Consider the following 19,145-nt stretch of genomic DNA (forward strand, 5'->3'; position numbering starts at 1 on the left):
TACTGCGGTCACCAACCCGCCTGCCCAGCGTGGTGACTATGGGCAAAACACATGAGTTCACGTTATTTTTGGCGTAAACTTGTGGAGGCCTATGTCCAGCAGTGGACTGTATAGGCTGTAATGATGATTCGACCATGACGTGTGCACTGACGAAGGGACTAGTCCACACATTTAAAATCGCTCAATGTGCAATGGAGCGGTTTGGGGTATCTCAAGGATAGGATTAAAAATGAGACTATATGGGAGAGAACGAAAGTAACCGACATACCGCTCAGAATTAGCAAATTGAAACTGACGTGAAAATGGGGAGGCCTATGTCCAGCAATGGACTGCGATAGGCTGAACTGACTGACTGATTCGACCACGACCTCTAAATAACCTTAAAATGTTTTAACTACCCGCATCACACGAACGCTCCTGTAACACGTCCATAGGTTCGCGCTACGTGTCGTGGCTGCCCAGCTTCTCGGTGGAGGTGACGCGGCGCGGGGGCGTGGCGCCGGGCGCGGTGGACGCGGGCGCGCTGGAGCAGGTGGCGCGCCTGTTCCCGCAGTACCCGCGCGCGCTGCTGCTGGCCGACCTGGCCGCCACGCGCTCGCCGCACCTCACCATCGACAACATCCTGGAGGGCCGCCTGCAGCCCCCCGCCCCGACCACACCCACCACGCCGCCGCCGCCCACAGGTACTACACCACCAGGAGCAGGTGGCGCGCCTGTTCCCGCAGTACCCGCGCGCGCTGCTGCTGGCCGACCTGGCCGCCACGCGCTCGCCGCACCTCACCATCGACAACATCCTGGAGGGCCGCCTGCAGCCCCCCGCCCCGACCACACCCACCACGCCGCCGCCGCCCACAGGTACTACACCACCAGGAGCAGGTGGCGCGCCTGTTCCCGCAGTACCCGCGCGCGCTGCTGCTGGCCGACCTGGCCGCCACGCGCTCGCCGCACCTCACCATCGACAACATCCTGGAGGGCCGCCTGCAGCCCCCCGCCCCGACCACACCCACCACGCCGCCGCCGCCCACAGGTACTACACCACCAGGAGCAGGTGGCGCGCCTGTTCCCGCAGTACCCGCGCGCGCTGCTGCTGGCCGACCTGGCCGCCACGCGCTCGCCGCACCTCACCATCGACAACATCCTGGAGGGCCGCCTGCAGCCCCCCGCCCCGACCACACCCACCACGCCGCCGCCGCCCACAGGTACTACACCACCAGGAGCAGGTGGCGCGCCTGTTCCCGCAGTACCCGCGCGCGCTGCTGCTGGCCGACCTGGCCGCCACGCGCTCGCCGCACCTCACCATCGACAACATCCTGGAGGGCCGCCTGCAGCCCCCCGCCCCGACCACACCCACCACGCCGCCGCCGCCCACAGGTACTACACCACCAGGAGCAGGTGGCGCGCCTGTTCCCGCAGTACCCGCGCGCGCTGCTGCTGGCCGACCTGGCCGCCACGCGCTCGCCGCACCTCACCATCGACAACATCCTGGAGGGCCGCCTGCAGCCCCCCGCCCCGACCACACCCACCACGCCGCCGCCGCCCACAGGTACTACACCACCAGGAGCAGGTGGCGCGCCTGTTCCCGCAGTACCCGCGCACTCTGCGGCTAAGCTCTAGACTAGGAAAATCCGAAATATGGGGTTTTTGGGAGTGGAGGGCGGAGGGTGTAGGGGAAGCTATACAAGGTAACATTGCCACACTTCAAAAACCCATGGTTATGGAGATATCCATGGTTAAAGTTTTGAGATTAGAGGAAGAATTTAAAGCTGTTATAATACCTTTGAGCTCCGCGTCTGACTTCACCTTAGCTCTGGCGCTATGGTGAATGCCACCCATGTGCCGTTTCGCAACTTTATAATTTATTTTCGAACAGGAGTACGTAAAAACGATCTCGACTCCAAGATCAACAAACGATACAACTTGCGGTAACCATGCTTAGTTCCGTAGCTTTCAGATGTTATATTCACATTTCGCACTTGATATTAACATTTCAGACGTTAAGTTATTGTTTTCACACGGTTTTTTAACAAACGATACAACTGATGTTTAATGACTGAGTTATAGATGCTTAAAAAAAAATGGCGCGCCACTTATCGTTTCGCTCCAAAGCAATCTAAGCATAAATTTATTGTTTTTGTTTAAATAACTGTAAAGGCAAAGGCCAAGACCATACAGCCTTGTTTCGTGTTATGTTTTTTTATTAAATATATTTTATTTTTATTTACTCATAAAATTACGTCGATAAACGGTGTAATTTTTAAATTAGATAGGTTAGGGTAATTTTTTTTTTAGTAACAAAACTATGTCTATAAACGGTGTAATTTTTAAATTAGATAGGTTAGGGTAATTTTTTTTTTAGTAACAAAACTATGTCTATAAACGGTGTAATTTTTAAATTAGGTAGGTTAAGGTTATTTTTTTTAAGTAACAAAACTATGTCTATAAACGGTGTAATTTTTAAATTAGATAGGTTAGGGTTATTTTTTTTTTTAGTAACAAAACTATGTCTATAAACGGTGTAATTTTTAAATTAGATAGGTTAGGGTTATTTTTTTAGTAATAAAACTATGTCTATTAACGGTGTAATTTTTGAATTAGATAGGTTAGGGTTATTTTTTTTTAGTAACAAAACCGTCTATAAACGGTGTAATTTTTAAATTGGATAGGTTAGGGTTATTTTTTTAGTAACAAAACTATGTCTACAAACGGTGTAATTTTAAAATTAGATAGGTTAAGGTTATTTTCTTAGCAACAAAACTATCTCTATAAACGGTGTAATTTTTAAATTAGGTAGGTTAGGGTTATTTTTTTTAAGTAACAAAACTATGTCTATAAACGGTGTAATTTTTAAATTAGATAGGTTAGGGTTTTTTTTTGTAATGGAATTATGCCTATAAACGGCCCCTTTCTGAAGTCAGATATTGATTATGTATTGATTATGGTAATTTTTTTTATTCATGTCATGTTTTTCACTTCACTATATTTTTTATTTATTTTCATATAAAATGAACTAAAATATTGAGTATTTTTCGTATGTAACAGTAAATAAATAAAAATAAAATATATTTCAGTAAAAAACATAACATGAAACAAGGCTGTATGGTCTTAGACCTTTGCCTTTATAGTTATTTAAGCAAAAACAATGAATTTATGCTGTGTGGCTACGGCACTAAAGAATTTAGCCACCCCCTCTCTTCCCGTGGGTGTCGTAAGAGGCGACTAAGGGATAACAAGGTTCCACAACCATCTTGGAACTTAAGAAGCCGACCGATGGCGGGATAACCATCCAACTGCTGGCTTTGAAATACACAGGCCGAAGACGGCAGCAGCGTCTTTGGTGCGACAAAGCCAGTACTGCGGTCACCAACCCGCCTGCCCAGCGTGGTGACTATGGGCAAAACACATGAGTTCACGTTATTTTTGACGTAAACTTGTGGAGGCCTATGTCCAGCAGTGGACTGTATAGGCTGTAATGATGATGATGTAATGATGTTTTGGAGCGAAACGATAAGTGGCCTGTCATTTTTTATTAAAACATCTATTTCTCAGTTGTTAAACATGAGTTGTATCGTTTGTTAAAAAACCGTGTGAAAACGTTAAATTAACGTGTCAAATTTTAAAATCATGTGCGAAATATGAAAATAACATGTGAAAACTACGGAACGGAGCATGAGTAACGTAAGTTGTATCGTTTGTTGATCTTGGAGTCGAGATCGTTTTTATTTTGAAAATAACTTATGAAACGTAAAAAAAAACGTGTGAAATGTGAAAATAGCGTGTGAAATGTGAAAAAAACGCATGTGAAATATGAAAATAACGTGTGAAAGCTACAAAATTCTTCTTCTAACATCAAAACTTTAACCATGGATATCTCTATAACTATAGGGTTTCGAAGTGTGACAGTGGTACCAGGGGTAGCGTTTTATTTTATTTTAGACCTCTATTCTAATTCGGTACAAAATTGATTGGTTCGATGACTCTGTATTACCAAAATAATATGAATGAATATATAAATATGTGTTTCCAGTAGTGTCGCCGGCAGTGTCGCCCGACGCGAGCGAGCTCGACCGCGAGCCCTTCCCGCTGGCTGACGATCTGCGACCCGACTCCGACGACAAGTGAGTTCGAGCTAGATTCTGAATTTCGTAGCAAATATTTTTTAAACGTTATATCATTCATAAAAATCGATCGATTCGATTTATTTAAATCATTAAATCACAACAGCTCATGATTCGTGTTTAGTATAATAACTAGCTGACCCGGCAATCGTTGTTTTGCCGCTAAACGCTATTTAAAATAGGGGTTGATGGTAGAGGGTTGAAAATTTACGGTTGTATGTATTTTTTAATGTTGTATCGTAAAAAAATAGAAATTAAAAATTTTGTCTAAAAAATAAAATAAAAAAAATTTGGGGTGGACTACCCCTAACATTTGGGGGGATGAAAAATAGATGTTGGCCGATTCTCATAGATGCCGGATAAGCACAAAAAATTTCATCAAAATCGGTCAAGCCGTTTCGGAGGAGTATGGCAACGAAAACTGTGACACGAGAATTTTATATATTAGATATACATTTATACACGCGTACCACACCGTGCCGCGTGAAATGACGTTAACGGAGGCGTCTGCCCGGCAGCCCGGAGCCGAGCGGCGAGTTCTCGGCGCTGGCGGCGGAGCGCGAGGCGCGGCTGCGGCGCCGCAAGGACGAGCTGCTGGCGGCGGCGCGCGCGCGCTACCTGCGGCGCCGCGCTGGCGGCGTGGCCGGGGGCGTGGCTGGCGGCGTGGCCGGCGGCGCCGCCAGCGCGTGCCCGGCGGCCGGCGCCAGCGCGCGCAGCTGAGTGTTCCGCCACGTGCTGGCGCGCCTCGCGCACGCGCGCCCCGCCCCGCACTGAGCCGCCCGCCCCGCCCCGCCCTCCCTCGCCTCGCCTTGCAGTAGAAAACAATATACATTCGATTCACAAAAATGCGGTATCTATCCGTGAGTGAATCGAAGCCCTCGCCGGTCGGGGGCCTGGCGTTCGTATGGACTGGAACGGCCTGGGCGGTCGATCTCGGCTCTAGGGAGGTGTTAAATGTGACATTTTTGAAGTGACTCGATAGAACTACGAACCCTTCACGTAAACGACGGTTTCACTCGCTGGATGCACGATATTACACGCCTGCACTGATCTGTTTCAGCTTTCATATTTTATTTGATATTTTATTTGATATGTCATCGTGCATTTAAAATTAATTAAGATTAATGTAAATTTACTTTGATTTCGCGCCATCGACGATCAAATGGTACTGCGTTCTCATGTATTTTCAAACAACGTCATAATAGTACTGTTGTGTAAAAGGTTTGATGTGAAATTTCATTTAATAGATTAAAAAAAAAGTCATAGATAAACTTTTTGGTGTCCTCAGTGTAAAATAATCCACTAAAGTGTTTGATTCATGTATCTTTGTATGAGTCATACGTTCAAAAAAAAGAGAGAGTTACGTAACATAGAACTGAGGCTGATTTTTACTGTAATGTTAATGTTATCGTAGATGTCTGTAAACTGTAACTTTAACATCTCTTAACACGTTTCATACGATGTCCAAAATGTAAACTTAAATAAAAATGTAATTTATGTAATATAAAAAAAAAAAAATATTTAAAAGTGTGTAAAATATCTTTAATATTTATCGTTCGTTTGTCGGTTTTTATTTTATTTTTTTACGTGTAAAACTAATGTTTGACATATCTTAGATATGGCCACTAGAATTTTAAATTGTTATTTTTTTTCAAATTTTTATTTTGTATTGCTTGGTACATATTTGTACATTATTGTTATAAAATAAACACCGGCTCATAGTTTTCGTATCCATCGTGTCCCAGTAAACGTTCTGTCCATTGTATTTCAAGTGTTTTTTTTTTTAATGTTATGTATTATCTAGACGTATGTCCACTTTTCTATTTGTTAAATGAATGTGATACAGTATAATCTTATTTATTGAAACTCGATGTTTAGTAAACGTGAGATAAATTTTAAGAATTAGTTTTAATATTGTTAGTGATATTTTGTGATGAGTGTTATTGATGTAGCTTTGGTGACTTTTTAATATGACATTGTTCATAATTGTCCTTAACCGCTGCAAATGTTTCAACCGGTACTGACTTTTATTGATTGTTATTTATTTGGATATTTTAGATACATTATGAGTAGGACTGGATTCCTCTCGGAAGCTGTTAATAAATTTTAATTTCATAACATTGTCGCATCTCTCTTACGAACAGAAGAAATTAAGATGTGGTCAAAGTAGTTTTTGATAAGTTATTATTTTATTTATATTTTACAATTGTCAAGCGTTGTCAGTGCCAGTGTGAACATGTAGAAGCTTGTTTGTAAATATATTATTGTAATCATTTTGTCATTGTCAGTAGTCAGAAGCGAGTGACTTATTTTTTCTACTATATTTAGAGAGTATTTTTCTAATGTGAAATTTCGATTTGTATCGATATCGTTTGACATTGTCCATAGTATATATAATGTACTGTAACTCCTTTTATATATCACGTTAATATTGTAGCAATGAGTTATTGAAGTAATAGCTGTTCTTGTTATTATGTATTATTCTATTGAAAATTTTTAATATGGTCACACCATATTTTCTAGAATAAGTCAACGTTTAAAGGTATTAAATGGCGGTTGCCATGCTTTTATTCTACTGGATGAGTGTAACCTATGGATACACATAAAATTTGGTTATATTTTCTAGTTTCATAGTTTATTACTTTGCATAATATTTGATAGTTTTGTTTTTATCATCAATGATCTTTATGTTAATGTTAATTATAGTTAGGATTATAAAATTGATTTTTATTGACGAGGCTACACTGTTTAACCACAAATGTAATTTAATTATTTAATTGGAAAATACAGTGCAAAATAAAGTACTATTTCATGAATGTTTAATTAGTTACACCGAAAAATAAAATACATAATATTTATTACATTCATTCCCTTTTGTGAATTTTGTGTATTCTGTACATGAATACTCCAATTGGTTTTTTAACTTTAAAAAATTGCCTCGATCATAACTTGACAGTGTATCTAGGGGTTAGTGAATTACATACCTATGTATATTGATGTAGTCATTTGATAAATGTTACATAATCATTGTTATGTATTTTTATAATTAATCTCCGCTGAAAGCTCACTATAATGGTACTTACTTTAAAATGAGAATAAAGTAAACTGTTCTTTTCATTTTTGTGACAACGATGTTTAGGTAAAAAGTAAAATGTACAGTCTCATATAAATTATTGATTTCATCACTGAAATCTGTAGGTAAATGTGAGGCTGTAGGCTTTATTAAATATTAAATTTATTATTATAAATAAATGTAACTAAAATTTGATTCGAGACTAGTCAAAAATAAAGAAACTAAATAAATTTGTGTATTTATTAAAAAGAAAAATCCTTGGTCATTACCTTGCCTGACTTAAATAAATGCATTGTACATATCCTAAAAGGGTAGCAGAGGCAGCTCGTGCTAATGAGGTCTGGTTTTGTGCACTCCCACTCCAAATATAATTTAAAATTTCATAGCAAATTATAAATCCTATATTTCTTTATATTAAATACTATACTACATTAAATTATTTCTATTCTACCATGCCTATACGATTGTGTATTATTATACATTATACATTTGGCATCAAGTTGTACGAATGGAGCGCCAGTGATTGCGTCCCAATGAAACGAAGTTTATTACGATTCCTAGCACTGAGTGCCTAGTGCGAGTTTTGTTTAATCCGTCTCGCAATAACGGGCGTAAATTTTAACTTTATTTTGTATGAGAAATTCGGCATTTTAACCTAGTTCTCGCTTTTACCGCTAGATGGCTCTGTATCGATTGTATCGTATACTATTCTTTATCGTCTAGGCTGCAGTGTTTAAATTCCCATGCAAAATAATCTTCACGTATAAACGCGTTTCTCTCATGTTTTTGTGAATAAAACTCGCACTAGGCACTCTGTATTCAATGAGTTCGAAAGAGTCAGACCGACGCGTGAAATTAATGATTCCATATGAGAAATTAGCCTAATCTGGAGCGCTGCTCACGCGCGACTGCTATACCTACCGCAGGTTCGGCTGTGGGGCGTGCGGTGTGTTGTTGCCGTTCTTATGTATATTTTTTTTATACAAACATACCTGTCAGCTTCATCAGTTATTTAGCAGTTTTTCTTTTAAATAATTACATAGTGTAAAACAAAATCGCTTCCCGCTGTCTGTATGGTTAGATCTTTTAAACTACTTGCATAATATAGTAGAGGAACACTGATAATTTTAGAGGTTTCTAATGCGATGTAAATAAACACATTTTTTGCGCTTACATTGCAAATATTTATTTTATATTTGATATTTAGTATCAGCATTGCACCCCTGCGTAGCCAGAGCGGGTCGCTAATAAGTAATAAAAATAATTTGTGTGAGACATTTTGTGTTAAAAATTGTGTATCTTTTATTAAAAATTGTAAAAGACTCAAATTGTGCCTCGAACTGAAATTGTACCTAGTCAAAAACGTAATACAGAAACTAAATCGTTTACGTGTGTTTTTAAATCAGAAAAATATTTCAAAACCCCTTGGTTGTGTGTATGTACAGAAAGCAATAAATTATTTTGTTTTTCGTATCTGGTGTTTGGAGCTGGTGTCTGCAATGGCAGTGAATCTGCATGGACGGAATAGATTTTCTATACAAATAAATGGTAAGCTCTAGTTTCTCGTATTTTTTTGTAAACCCCCATCAAAAAATGTCACAAGCTGCCTCTGACTAAAAGTAAACACAAGTGCTACAACAAACTCATGCAATTTAGAGAGTAATTTTTATGGTCATAAAATTTTAGATTTTTGATTTAAACTTTCAAAAAACTTCTACTTAAGATTGGAAACAATTTAAACTCTTACAAACCAAGTTTAATATAAAGTAAAATTTCTTAAAATTTCATTTGTCGCTATTTTAAAAATTATGCTATTAAAATTAGGTATACTATCAAACATTTTTGTTGGTGGAATGATTGAAAAGCAGGCATAACTGGTTTTGAAAATTACTTGCCGAGTTATGGTATTTACAAATATTTAAAAAAAGAGAAATAGTTCCTTATAAATTAATTAATAATAAAATAATAATTAAAAATAAAACTCAAAGTATATATGTAATATTTATATATTAATTGAAATAAGTGAAAGACTTAACCAATAAAGTTTATGACGACAATATGCAATACAAGATGTGCAAATATGAAATCCGCGAAGCCTCGTTCGGCGCTCAGTCCCTGGAACTCATTCTTATTCTCTGGGTTCACTTGCAATCTCAAGCAAACTGTAAGACGAGAAAACAAGGTTATTATGATAAAGTTCTAGTTAGATGTTGTTTATTAGGTATTTTTAAATATTTACCTCCGAGTACGAAACAGCTTACTGTAGAAATAAATCCACTAAGGAAGGAATTAAATGGAAATGTGCCGACAAGGCAACAATAAGCAAACTGTATAACCGCAGTTAAAAATATATAGAGTAAATACGCATCAATGATTTTTAGTTTCTTTGGAGTCTTAGTTGTGTATTCTTGGTAGAGTTTTGGAATAACAGAAGCAAGAGACGTCATTGTATACTTCTAAACGTTTTGTGATTCTGAAATTATTAAAATTTTCCGGCTTTTTCTTGCTTTTCGGCTTGCCTTGTTTTTGACGTATTTTGACTTGAATTGGTTACTGACGTGTAACATCTATGCCATAGATTACTGCAGTCTGCAGGCTACTTTATTGTTTGCGTTTCTTAACAAGTTTACACTTAACGAAAAAAAAAAGTTGTGGAAAATACTTTATCATCAAATAGATATTATATTATTAATACTAGCATTAAAAATATTTATTTATGCATTTAAGTATTAAAAAGTACTTAAAATACGTATTTGTATTAATATTATCCGTAATACGTAAATCGAAATAGGTGTCAACGAACGAAATTGCTTGTCATTTTGCAATTGTCAAATATTCTTTGGAATAGTGCATGTCATTACTCATACAAAACCTTTGAAATATTTCTGTTATTCATAACATATTAGGTACCTACTTAAATTAACAAAATGCTTGGACTTAATGAAAATTTCCCTGAATATGCAGTGCCTGGTGCTAAACAGCATCGTTTCGAACCCTACGCAGACAACGGAGGAAGCGTTGTGGCCATCGCCGGCGAAGACTATGCTGTAATTGGAGCGGATACTCGTCTGAGTACCGGTTTCTCTATCTACACAAGAGAACAGAAGAAACTGTTTAAACTCTCCAATCAGACCGTCCTCGGCGCCACAGGATGTTGGTGCGACACTCTCACACTAACTCGGTTACTTCAAGCTCGCATGCAGATGTATGAGCACGAACATAACAAGTCAATGTCCACTCCTGCAGTAGCTCAGATGTTATCTACTATGTTATACTACAAAAGATTCTTTCCCTACTACATCTCCAATGTTTTGGCCGGACTAGATGCAGAGGGAAAAGGTTGTGTGTACAGTTATGATCCTATCGGCCATTGCGAACGTTCCAACTATCGTGCTGGTGGCTCTGCTGGAGCTCAGTTACAACCTCTTCTGGACAATCAGATAGGATTGAAAAATATGCAGAATGTGACAGAGGTACCGCTGCCCAGAGAAAAAGCTTTGGCACTTTTAAAGGATGTGTTCATCAGTGCCGCTGAACGTGACATCTACACCGGTGATTGTATCTATATACTGATTATTACTGCAAATGGCATTCAAGAAGAGAAATTTGAGCTTCGTAAAGATTAAGTTTTCATTTTTATTAAATAAAGATTCATAAATAAAATATGTATTTCATTTTCAATAAGAACTTTAATATCTTCTGTTAACAAAAAAAAAATACATAAAAACAATTAACTGAATTTATTCTAAGAATAATTACAGGGTAACTACAATATAATTACATATTTGTTCATAACTATTTACAAATATCAACCTGAACGATCAACAATATAGCACAATTCATTTATTGTATTTAGGCATAACAAATATATTTTGTGGAAAGATTTTATCAAACATTTCCGTGATAACTTCTTGTCTAGAGTTATCACCCAGTATTGTAGCTTTAATTCTGGGAGGTACAGTATTTCCCGCTACTAAGGGGTGAATGTTGTAACATAGTTCCACTTTATCCTTAGGAGGGACGGTAACAGAAAACTTTTTATAACCAGCAAACATGTAAGCATCTGATCCTTCCACTGACAAACTTAATCTTATAGGTGTGTTTGTGTTTCCGATTAATGTACATTTTAAAGGAACCGATGTTTGTAAATCTACCACTTCAGGGTAGTTAACTTCAATTGAAATTGGACATTCATCTATTGTAATTCCAGATAAAGCCGTGCTGCTCATAACAAAGTGGCCATCAGTATTACTTTTTCTACGCCACTTTATATTATACAAGCCAACTCTCGTGGGAGGATCTTTGGGTTTGTACTTGGCCTGTATACAGATGGCATCTGAAGCAACATTCTTTTCTCCTACCTGTAGATTACTTATACAAGATGGTGGCTTTCTATCATCAGCATATCTAAAACAGTCTACTGTTTCTAATTCGGTGTCTAAAATGAGCAATTCCCATGGACTTAAAATTTTTATTTGAGGCATTACTATGAATGGGTCATCTACAAAGCACTTGGCAACTGCCTTAAAATTCATCGCAACAAAATTAGTGGTCACTTCAAATGGCTTGATCACTGGAATTTTTGTGGTAAAATCTTTTATACATTCAAGTTTTGGAGTATCATTCAGGTCTATGTTATATGAAATTTTTATTTGAACTGTCGCTGTGGCAGTTCTGTTAGTCTTTAAATAGAATGTATTTGAGTATGTGGTCACTTTATTTACATCACCTATACATATTTTAAGAGGTTGAGGCTGTGGTTCACCTCGCTTAAAGCTTAATTCTGTTACTGCCTCAGGGTTAGTGTTATCGGGAGAGCTTAAAAGAGACAGAACTATTGTCATGTCATAAACCAGACTATCCTCATTATTGGTTATTGTGAAGGTTGTTGGAAACCATTCTCCCTGGAGAGCGGGCACTGCATTATCAATTCCTATAGACAATCTACACTCTCTGCTTATTATAGCTGTTGTAGTTAAAGGCACGATACAGTCAAATTCATAATCACTTTTAGGACTAAGTATGAAATGTAGTAACTCAGGATGAATAGTAGGTAAACTTTTATTATCTTCTATTTTGAAATTCATAACAATCTTCCTTTTCCTATTAGAATCTAGAACAAATGATACGTTTTTTATACTCAACTCTGACCCATTATCAAGAGGGTTTGATTTAAATTTACACAAAAATTTCTTAACACTGCGGCCTTTCAATGTAATGTTTGAACTTTCATTGTCAGTGATAGGTATTTCAATGGTTTCAGTTTTTGTGCTGACTGTTAAAACGGCTAATTTAATTTCTAGCACTGTTTCATACGTAAGTCTCACAAATAATTCAACCTCAATTAATTCATCCATTCTGTATTTAAGCTGCCTAAATTTAGTTTTGACTTCAAGGAAACTTGCTATGGTATCCATGTCTACAACAACTACATATGGCTCCTTATCAATGGCCATACCCCACATTTCCAAAGCTTTACCTTGTGAAGAGGCCGGTATGTCAGGTTCTGGTGTTGGAATGTCTAAATTAAGCACTGACTTAATGTTCTTGAAAATTCTCTCCTTATCATTATTTGGCACTTGAATGTTTTTTGACAGTGCCTCTATAGAAAGGTGGATGTAATCTTGTATCTTTGCAGATAAGTAGGCACACTGTAAGGCTCTATTAAGGACATAGGATGCCAGAAACCACCACTTCTCTTTCCTATAATCCCAAAGCATATGGCTGAGTAGTGTCAAAGCTTTGCCATAATCTGCACAGTAGTAATATTCATTTGCCATTTCAACCACAAGCTGTTTTCTCATCCTGGGTGAGTGGAATGTCTTGAATTGAGAAATTGCACTACCTAAAAAGCTAATTATCATAGCAGAGTGATTGAAAACTCTCTCATTGTATTGCAACGCTAGAATTGCAGCTTGCTCCTTTTGGGGGTCGTGAGGATCAGCACTGAGTCTCCCAGGTCTCCAAGGTCTCTGTCCATAGTATTCAACAATACCTTCAATAGGATCGGGAGGCGGTGGATATTGTAAGGCTTCACCACAAACCGACCTCATCACCTGCCGCCTCTTAGCTGTGAACTGTGCAGCATGTTGGTAATAGAATCCGGGATGTTGGGACTGGATGCCAGGTAGTCCAACTCTAATGGCTTCATCAAACAATTCCCCAAATGCACTGTACTGTCTAGCAATCCAAGCATAGTGTTCAAAAAGCAATTCAGTTGGTCCTATTTTATTTATGTATCTTTCAATGTGTGATTTAAGTTGTGCAATTGCATCTCTGGCCAGATTTAGTGTAAAAAGCAATTTGCAAAGTTTATAATTGATATAGCCAGCAACAGTTCTTATTTCGTGGATGTTCGTATCAACTTGTCTGGTTTCCAGTAAGTTGTTGTAGGCGTGCATGTAGTGTTTATGTGCCGTACTGAAGTCCTGCTTTAGTTCATTCAAGAAACCCAACTTAAACTGATGCCGCACAAATAAATAATGATGAGTAGTTTTATTTAAATGATCCCGATGTTGCTTAATATTTTTAGTTTCGTGGTGGTAGTAGTTCTGCGCTATATCATAGAAAGCATTTTCTAGTCTAATTATATACCCCATTAAATGATCACTATGAGGAAGAACAAACAGTGATTTTGATTGTATTTCACACGCAGAGCACAATGCCTGAGCTCTTTCCGCTCCTAACATATATTCTGAAGGTGGGGGGGAAAGCCCGCTCTGGACGACCACCACAGCGACACGAGTCGCGTGTCCCTCCACTGCGGCACGAATTGACTGAACCCTGGACGCACATTCGATTATCTTTTCATTCCATTGAGGATCATTCCATTCCATATCGTAAAATATTACAACTAGAGCAGGAATCAAGGACACACGTTTAGGTATCCAGTTCTTCTTCAAAATTCCCTTCGGCATGTACCACTCATAGGAGTTTCTTTTCGGTTTAACGACAGGGAATTCAAAGGTGTTATTCAATATTTTGAACTTAACTGCAGCGCGATCCGGCCGTCTGTTGTTTGAAAAGGCGTCCCAAATCGTCTTGTGTATTGCATTGTTTACCGTGTCCAAACCCGAAAGTCCGATTAGGGCCAGGGGTTTCAGAATTATTTCGGGCGGAAACTCGGTGTTATCACTCGGCTGGGTGGCCATAGTTGAAGTTTATTTTAGATGGCCGAATGGCGGAAACTGATATATTATTATTTCATATCACAACATGTATAAGTTTGTTAGGTGAAATATAAGCTATATTTCAGATTGACGAACTCCAACACCCCTTCATATCTCGTCAACCGAGAAACGTCAATCACGATATAGGTAAGTGTATTGTATACAGTGTTGCCAACTTTATTTTTACCAACCCACCAAATGAAGCCGTGTAAACCACCAGAAACCACTAAAACTTATTGGCCTCTCAAACCACCAGAATTCCACTAAAAAAATCAAAGACAACAGCTACCTACCTAAATATAATTTGAAATTACAACAACAACAACGTAATTATTATCATGAAATAAAATAATAATTATTTGAGTTACAGGAAACAATAATTAATGTAACTACAGAAAAAAAGGAAACAATTAGGTAAGTACATAACTACTAAAGGAGATCGTCTTCTGATGAATCAGCTTCATCTGCAATTTGTAATAGAATTACTTTCTGCTTTAGTAACAAAAAAGTAATATAAACAGATAAAAATGTAATTTTAATTACATGCTCCGACTCATGCTTAAATAAATTTTGTTAAATTGATTCCAGAAAAAAAATTGTAAGAATCAAATTATAGAGAATTTAATTATTAATAACATTGCTCTCTTTAACAATCTTGATAAAGTTAATAGTTTTTAAAATAAATGATAAATAATGATTCAGGACACAGAGAGGCTGGTGCAGCGAATACTTGTGAGAGCGCGAAATTAACAATTAAAAAACAAGTATACACAATGAATTTTTTTAAAATCTCTATTAAAAGTAACATTAATTATTGTATAAAGAATTTTTTAAAAATATATTTTTTATATTTTACTTTTTTCTTTAATTTATTTTTCATTACCAAATTTAACGCCACCCAAACCGCGCCCGAAAGCTAGTTAGTATTAAACATTTTTTTTTTTTTTAACAAGTCATACATCCACGGGCTTATGAACCCATGTCCTTTTTTACTCTAATACATGCAAATTTTTATTTTTATTTTTTCTCTATTTCAAGGTAGGCGTTAGTCAATAACATCGCTGTTCAAGTCAGACTATGTTTGTTTTTAATGTCTCCAAAAGAGACGTGAGTCCACCGACCGGTTCTTAATCTAATCTATGGTACAAATTTTTTTTTTTTTTTTTTGTTATTATTATTATTTCCTTATAATACTATACTTATATCTAGCTAAACATTATTTACATGCGTGATAATAGTTTTCTTAAATATATATATATATTTTTAATATTATCTATATTACTACCAACGAGGAGTACTCCCAAGCCAAGCAACCTATTCCAATTTTATTTTGACATCTCGAGAATACTCTCAACGACGGCGGTGTCTCTATTATGAATCGCCATCTTAAGACTATGCTCGAGGATGTCTTTTTCCGTAGCCTCCGCCGCCCTCCCGACGAAACGACAGATCGCGTCATCCCTGTAGTCGGTGTAGTAGACACAGGCCTTGGTGTGTCTAGTCACCGCGACTATCGCGTGCGAAACGCTGTCATGTATTCGCAGCCTCCCACTCCTCGTCTGGATGACGATGACACTCTCACTCGTCTGGCCCTGCGCCTCGTGGATAGTCAAGACACGCGACCCCTCCCCTTTCCCGTATCCCCGGTCCACCAGCAACTTCTTCTCTTCCTGCGTGAAGACCAGGTATAGGGTCCAGTTCTGTCTTGCAGAGATTTGCGCGCCCGTGAAGCTTTCCACGCGCAGGGAACGGATTATTGGGCTTGAGCTATAAATATCTTTGTAGACCTCGCTGATGGCGAAGGCGACATCCTTGGGGTTTCGGTGCGTACAAGACAGCTCCCACGATATGCCTGTTATCAGGGTTGGTCTGCTGTACCGCATCTTGAACAGGTTTTCCCTGTCGATGTACGGCAGCTGGTTAATATCTCCGATGAGGACCACCTTCTTGGCCCCTGATAGTCGGGCTGCCATCACTATGGCCCCGAAGTGGTTCATGAGGGCTTCATCTACCGTAAGACGTCTGATTTTTGCGCCCTCTCGAAAACCATTGACCAGTACGGAGGCCATAGTGCGCACCTTAGATTTGGCTTTAACGCCATAGCGGTGTGCCAGCTTCTCCTTAAGTTCTTTGGCAACCTTGACTGTGGTCGTAATGACGACTTCCTCGTCCTCATCGAATTCCCCGACTATGCGAGTTGTCTTGCCACATCCTGGAACCCCATTTATCCATTCCAGTGAAGGTAGCCCCCAGACCACGGAAGAATCATCGGCGTCACGGTCCCCCGTGATGGTTTGAGCCATCCGGAGTATCCGATCATCCAGCATTACTCTCGTGCATCTGGCCTCTACCACCACCGGGTCCCCTGGTGGTGTATTGAAGATCTGAGGCTCTTGTTCCTGCCCCTCAGACTCGACCGCGCTCACGAAGCCTGCTGTGATGTTATATGCAGCCATATACCTCCCAGACATATTTCCTTTGAGTATCTGTCGAGTGTCGTTGTTGTAAATGGCTGCTTCGGCTTCTTCGAGTTCCACCTCCAGTAACTTTAGGTTGTTGTACTGGTAGGTCTGCATGATCTTATTGCATGTGGCCAGGTTCACCTCTCGGTTTGCCTTTGTTATGGCCAGGAACTCGGTAAGGGCATTTTGCGCGTGTTCAGATGGTGTGGACGCTGGTCGAAGTTTTGGTGGTGTTACTTGCCCCATATCGGCCCTTGTTCGAACAGTTGGTGGCGCCTCCAGGTGCTTCGAACTTTCGTCCTCGGTGAACCTTTCCAACGCCTTAATTTGCCGCTCTCTTGTATCGACCTGATTGGGGGACAAGTGGGGCGGTTTTTTGCCTCGTTTTGGGGAGATCGTCGATTGGATAAACTTCGCCATCGACATCAGGCTCGGTTTCGGTGTGGCTTTTGTCCGATTGCTTAACTCAGCCTTTTGGGCCTCGACCTGTTTCTGTAGGCGCTCCGATCCGCTGGGTGTGGGCTCTTCAAGAGCCGGCGATGCGGGGGGTTTAGATGTCCTGATCTTGGGTTTTAGGTAGCCTAGATCCTCCCCCCTGTCTTCGTATATAATGACCTCGTTGTTCAGTGAGGCCTTTAGACACCCGTACCTGTCTGATACGTTGCCTTTGTCATACCCGACTCTCATTGAGTCCACACTGATCCTTCCGGGGGCCCCACCGGAGGCCTCGTCCAGCCGCTGTATTAAACATTCGAAAACAAAATTTTCGTTCGATAATTAATATCAACTCGCACAGGTCTTGCTTCTGACACACAGGTTTTAATTTATGGGAGGTTAAATTTTTGTTACTTCTGACTCTACCTTAATTCTAGTGCTGCGGGAAGTATACTCATGCTCCGTTCTGCGACTTTTACGCGTTATTTTCGAACAAATTTACGTAAAAACGATCTTTACTGCAAGATCAAAATACGATACGAACTGACCTTTAACGACTGACAAATAGACACTTTTAAACAAAATAAAGCGTCAGACATAATATTCTAATAAAACTAGTAACATTGTGTGCTAGAATATAGGTATAGAAATTCGAAAAATACCCAAAACCGAATCGGAGCAACCCACGTCTTCGTGGTCTTGGTCTGCCTTACCTCTAAGTATATATATACTTAGTATTTTTTTAAGCCGGATGCGCGGAGGGAAGGCAGCCCTCGGAAGGGCTGCACTTCCCGCAGCACCGGAGCCAAGCGTTATTCTAACCTCAAAGGTGGTAGGTTAATTTTTTCCGATTTAAAAATCGAACCTCAAAACTTCAACCACGATATCTCTGTAACAACGTCACGTAACCAACAATCTCGAAACTTTTTGGTGTACTGTGGCTTGAGCATTATCAAATACTATTTAAAACTATTTCAAAAATAATTTTACAGCGCTAAACAGTTTAAAAACAAATTAAAGCAAGATTGAGAAGTAAGTATCATTTACAGATTAGAGAACGATAGCGAACCAATAGAGAACTGTACTGTTCACTGAACTGACTGACGACTGAGTAAACAAATAACAACTTGGTCTTTCGAATCAAATCAAAATTAACCAATAGTTGAACATATAAAGTTTATGTTCATTCAAGAAATTCATAAACAATTTTTGGGGAATTCCCAACAGCCGACAGGCTTGAATTCGTTCGGTGTTGCCTACACAACAAAATATACCATTTTTGCCTGTTGTGTGTGCCTGTAAAAAAATCCTAGAAAAATACTAGATCATTCTTTAGTGGTAAGCTATGAAGCTTACCACTAACTGGAATAAACTTAAACCACTAAAAAATCCACTAGCCACTAAAACCAATTTTTTCCCGCCAAAAGGGGTGTCTAAACCACCAGATCTAGTGGAAAATCCACTAAGTTGGCAACACTGATTGTATACCTATATAAGTAGCTAGCTAACGTCAATTGCTTCAGAAATTCTGACAGAAAACAGCATTGCGATTATTTTTGCAGATGTAGCATATCTTCAGTTTTGAAACTACAACAAAATATAAATTTTAGTTCTTTTTTATACTTAGGATTATATAATATTTTTTTTCTAAAATATCTTACCAGATATATCTTTCTATAAACATCTTTGTCTTTCTATGTATTTTTTATCTTTCAGTAAAATTAACATAATTATTAAATTGAAAATTAATGGTAGTTTTACTTAAATAAGTAAGCAATAAAATTATTTAAAATACAATATGGCTTCCAAATATAGTTTCAGTTGTTATTAAAACTTTGTATCCATTTATTTTTCACACCATACTTTATTTCTAAAGGTTACCTCTGCCTGA

At 38.9% G+C, this 19,145-nt stretch overlaps 4 protein-coding genes across 4 annotated transcripts in view; 2 read left to right on the forward strand and 2 right to left on the reverse strand.

The window, feature by feature from the left end:
* Nucleotides 1-4,835, forward strand: part of LOC123661773 (E3 ubiquitin-protein ligase AMFR-like) — a 74,364-nt gene extending 69,529 nt beyond the window's left edge. Inside the window, exons 8-10 of the mRNA XM_045596712.1 lie at nucleotides 435-683; nucleotides 4,025-4,115; nucleotides 4,634-4,835. Coding sequence (XP_045452668.1) covers nucleotides 435-683; nucleotides 4,025-4,115; nucleotides 4,634-4,835 — 542 coding nt within the window. The remainder of the gene's footprint in view (nucleotides 1-434; nucleotides 684-4,024; nucleotides 4,116-4,633) is intronic.
* A 4,343-nt stretch (nucleotides 4,836-9,178) lies between these two features.
* LOC123661334 (dolichyl-diphosphooligosaccharide--protein glycosyltransferase subunit DAD1) lies at nucleotides 9,179-9,775 on the reverse strand. The gene is made up of 2 exons (XM_045596296.1): nucleotides 9,428-9,775; nucleotides 9,179-9,350 (listed from the first exon to the last, which is right to left on the reverse strand). Exons 1-2 carry the CDS (start codon nucleotides 9,633-9,635, stop codon nucleotides 9,220-9,222), a joined length of 339 nt encoding a protein of 112 aa, XP_045452252.1. The 5' UTR covers nucleotides 9,636-9,775; the 3' UTR covers nucleotides 9,179-9,219.
* A 223-nt stretch (nucleotides 9,776-9,998) lies between these two features.
* Nucleotides 9,999-10,851, forward strand: LOC123661895 (proteasome subunit beta type-1). The gene has a single exon (XM_045596831.1). The coding sequence runs from the start codon at nucleotides 10,116-10,118 to the stop codon at nucleotides 10,812-10,814; it is 699 nt and encodes a 232-aa protein (XP_045452787.1). The 5' UTR covers nucleotides 9,999-10,115; the 3' UTR covers nucleotides 10,815-10,851.
* Nucleotides 10,852-10,857: 6 nt separating this feature from the next.
* Nucleotides 10,858-14,377, reverse strand: LOC123661894 (trafficking protein particle complex subunit 11). The gene has a single exon (XM_045596830.1). It carries the CDS (start codon nucleotides 14,337-14,339, stop codon nucleotides 11,028-11,030), a length of 3,312 nt encoding a protein of 1,103 aa, XP_045452786.1. The 5' UTR covers nucleotides 14,340-14,377; the 3' UTR covers nucleotides 10,858-11,027.
* Nucleotides 14,378-19,145: the final 4,768 nt, after the last annotated feature.

This window comes from Melitaea cinxia, chromosome 17 (assembly GCF_905220565.1).
Source record: "Melitaea cinxia chromosome 17, ilMelCinx1.1, whole genome shotgun sequence".
NCBI classification, from domain to species: Eukaryota; Metazoa; Arthropoda; class Insecta; order Lepidoptera; family Nymphalidae; genus Melitaea; species Melitaea cinxia.

Excerpts from the sequence above, each read along its gene's own strand:
- LOC123661334 (XM_045596296.1), bottom strand. The coding sequence starts at position 9,635 with ATGACGTCTCTTGCTTCTGTTATTCCAAAACTCTACCAAGAATACACA. Across the intron at positions 9,351-9,427 it reads AAGCTGTTTCGTACTCGGAG|TTTGCTTGAGATTGCAAGTG; the intron begins GTAAATATTTAA and ends CTCGTCTTACAG.
- LOC123661895 (XM_045596831.1), top strand. The coding sequence starts at position 10,116 with ATGCTTGGACTTAATGAAAATTTCCCTGAATATGCAGTGCCTGGTGCT.
- LOC123661894 (XM_045596830.1), bottom strand. The coding sequence starts at position 14,339 with ATGGCCACCCAGCCGAGTGATAACACCGAGTTTCCGCCCGAAATAATT.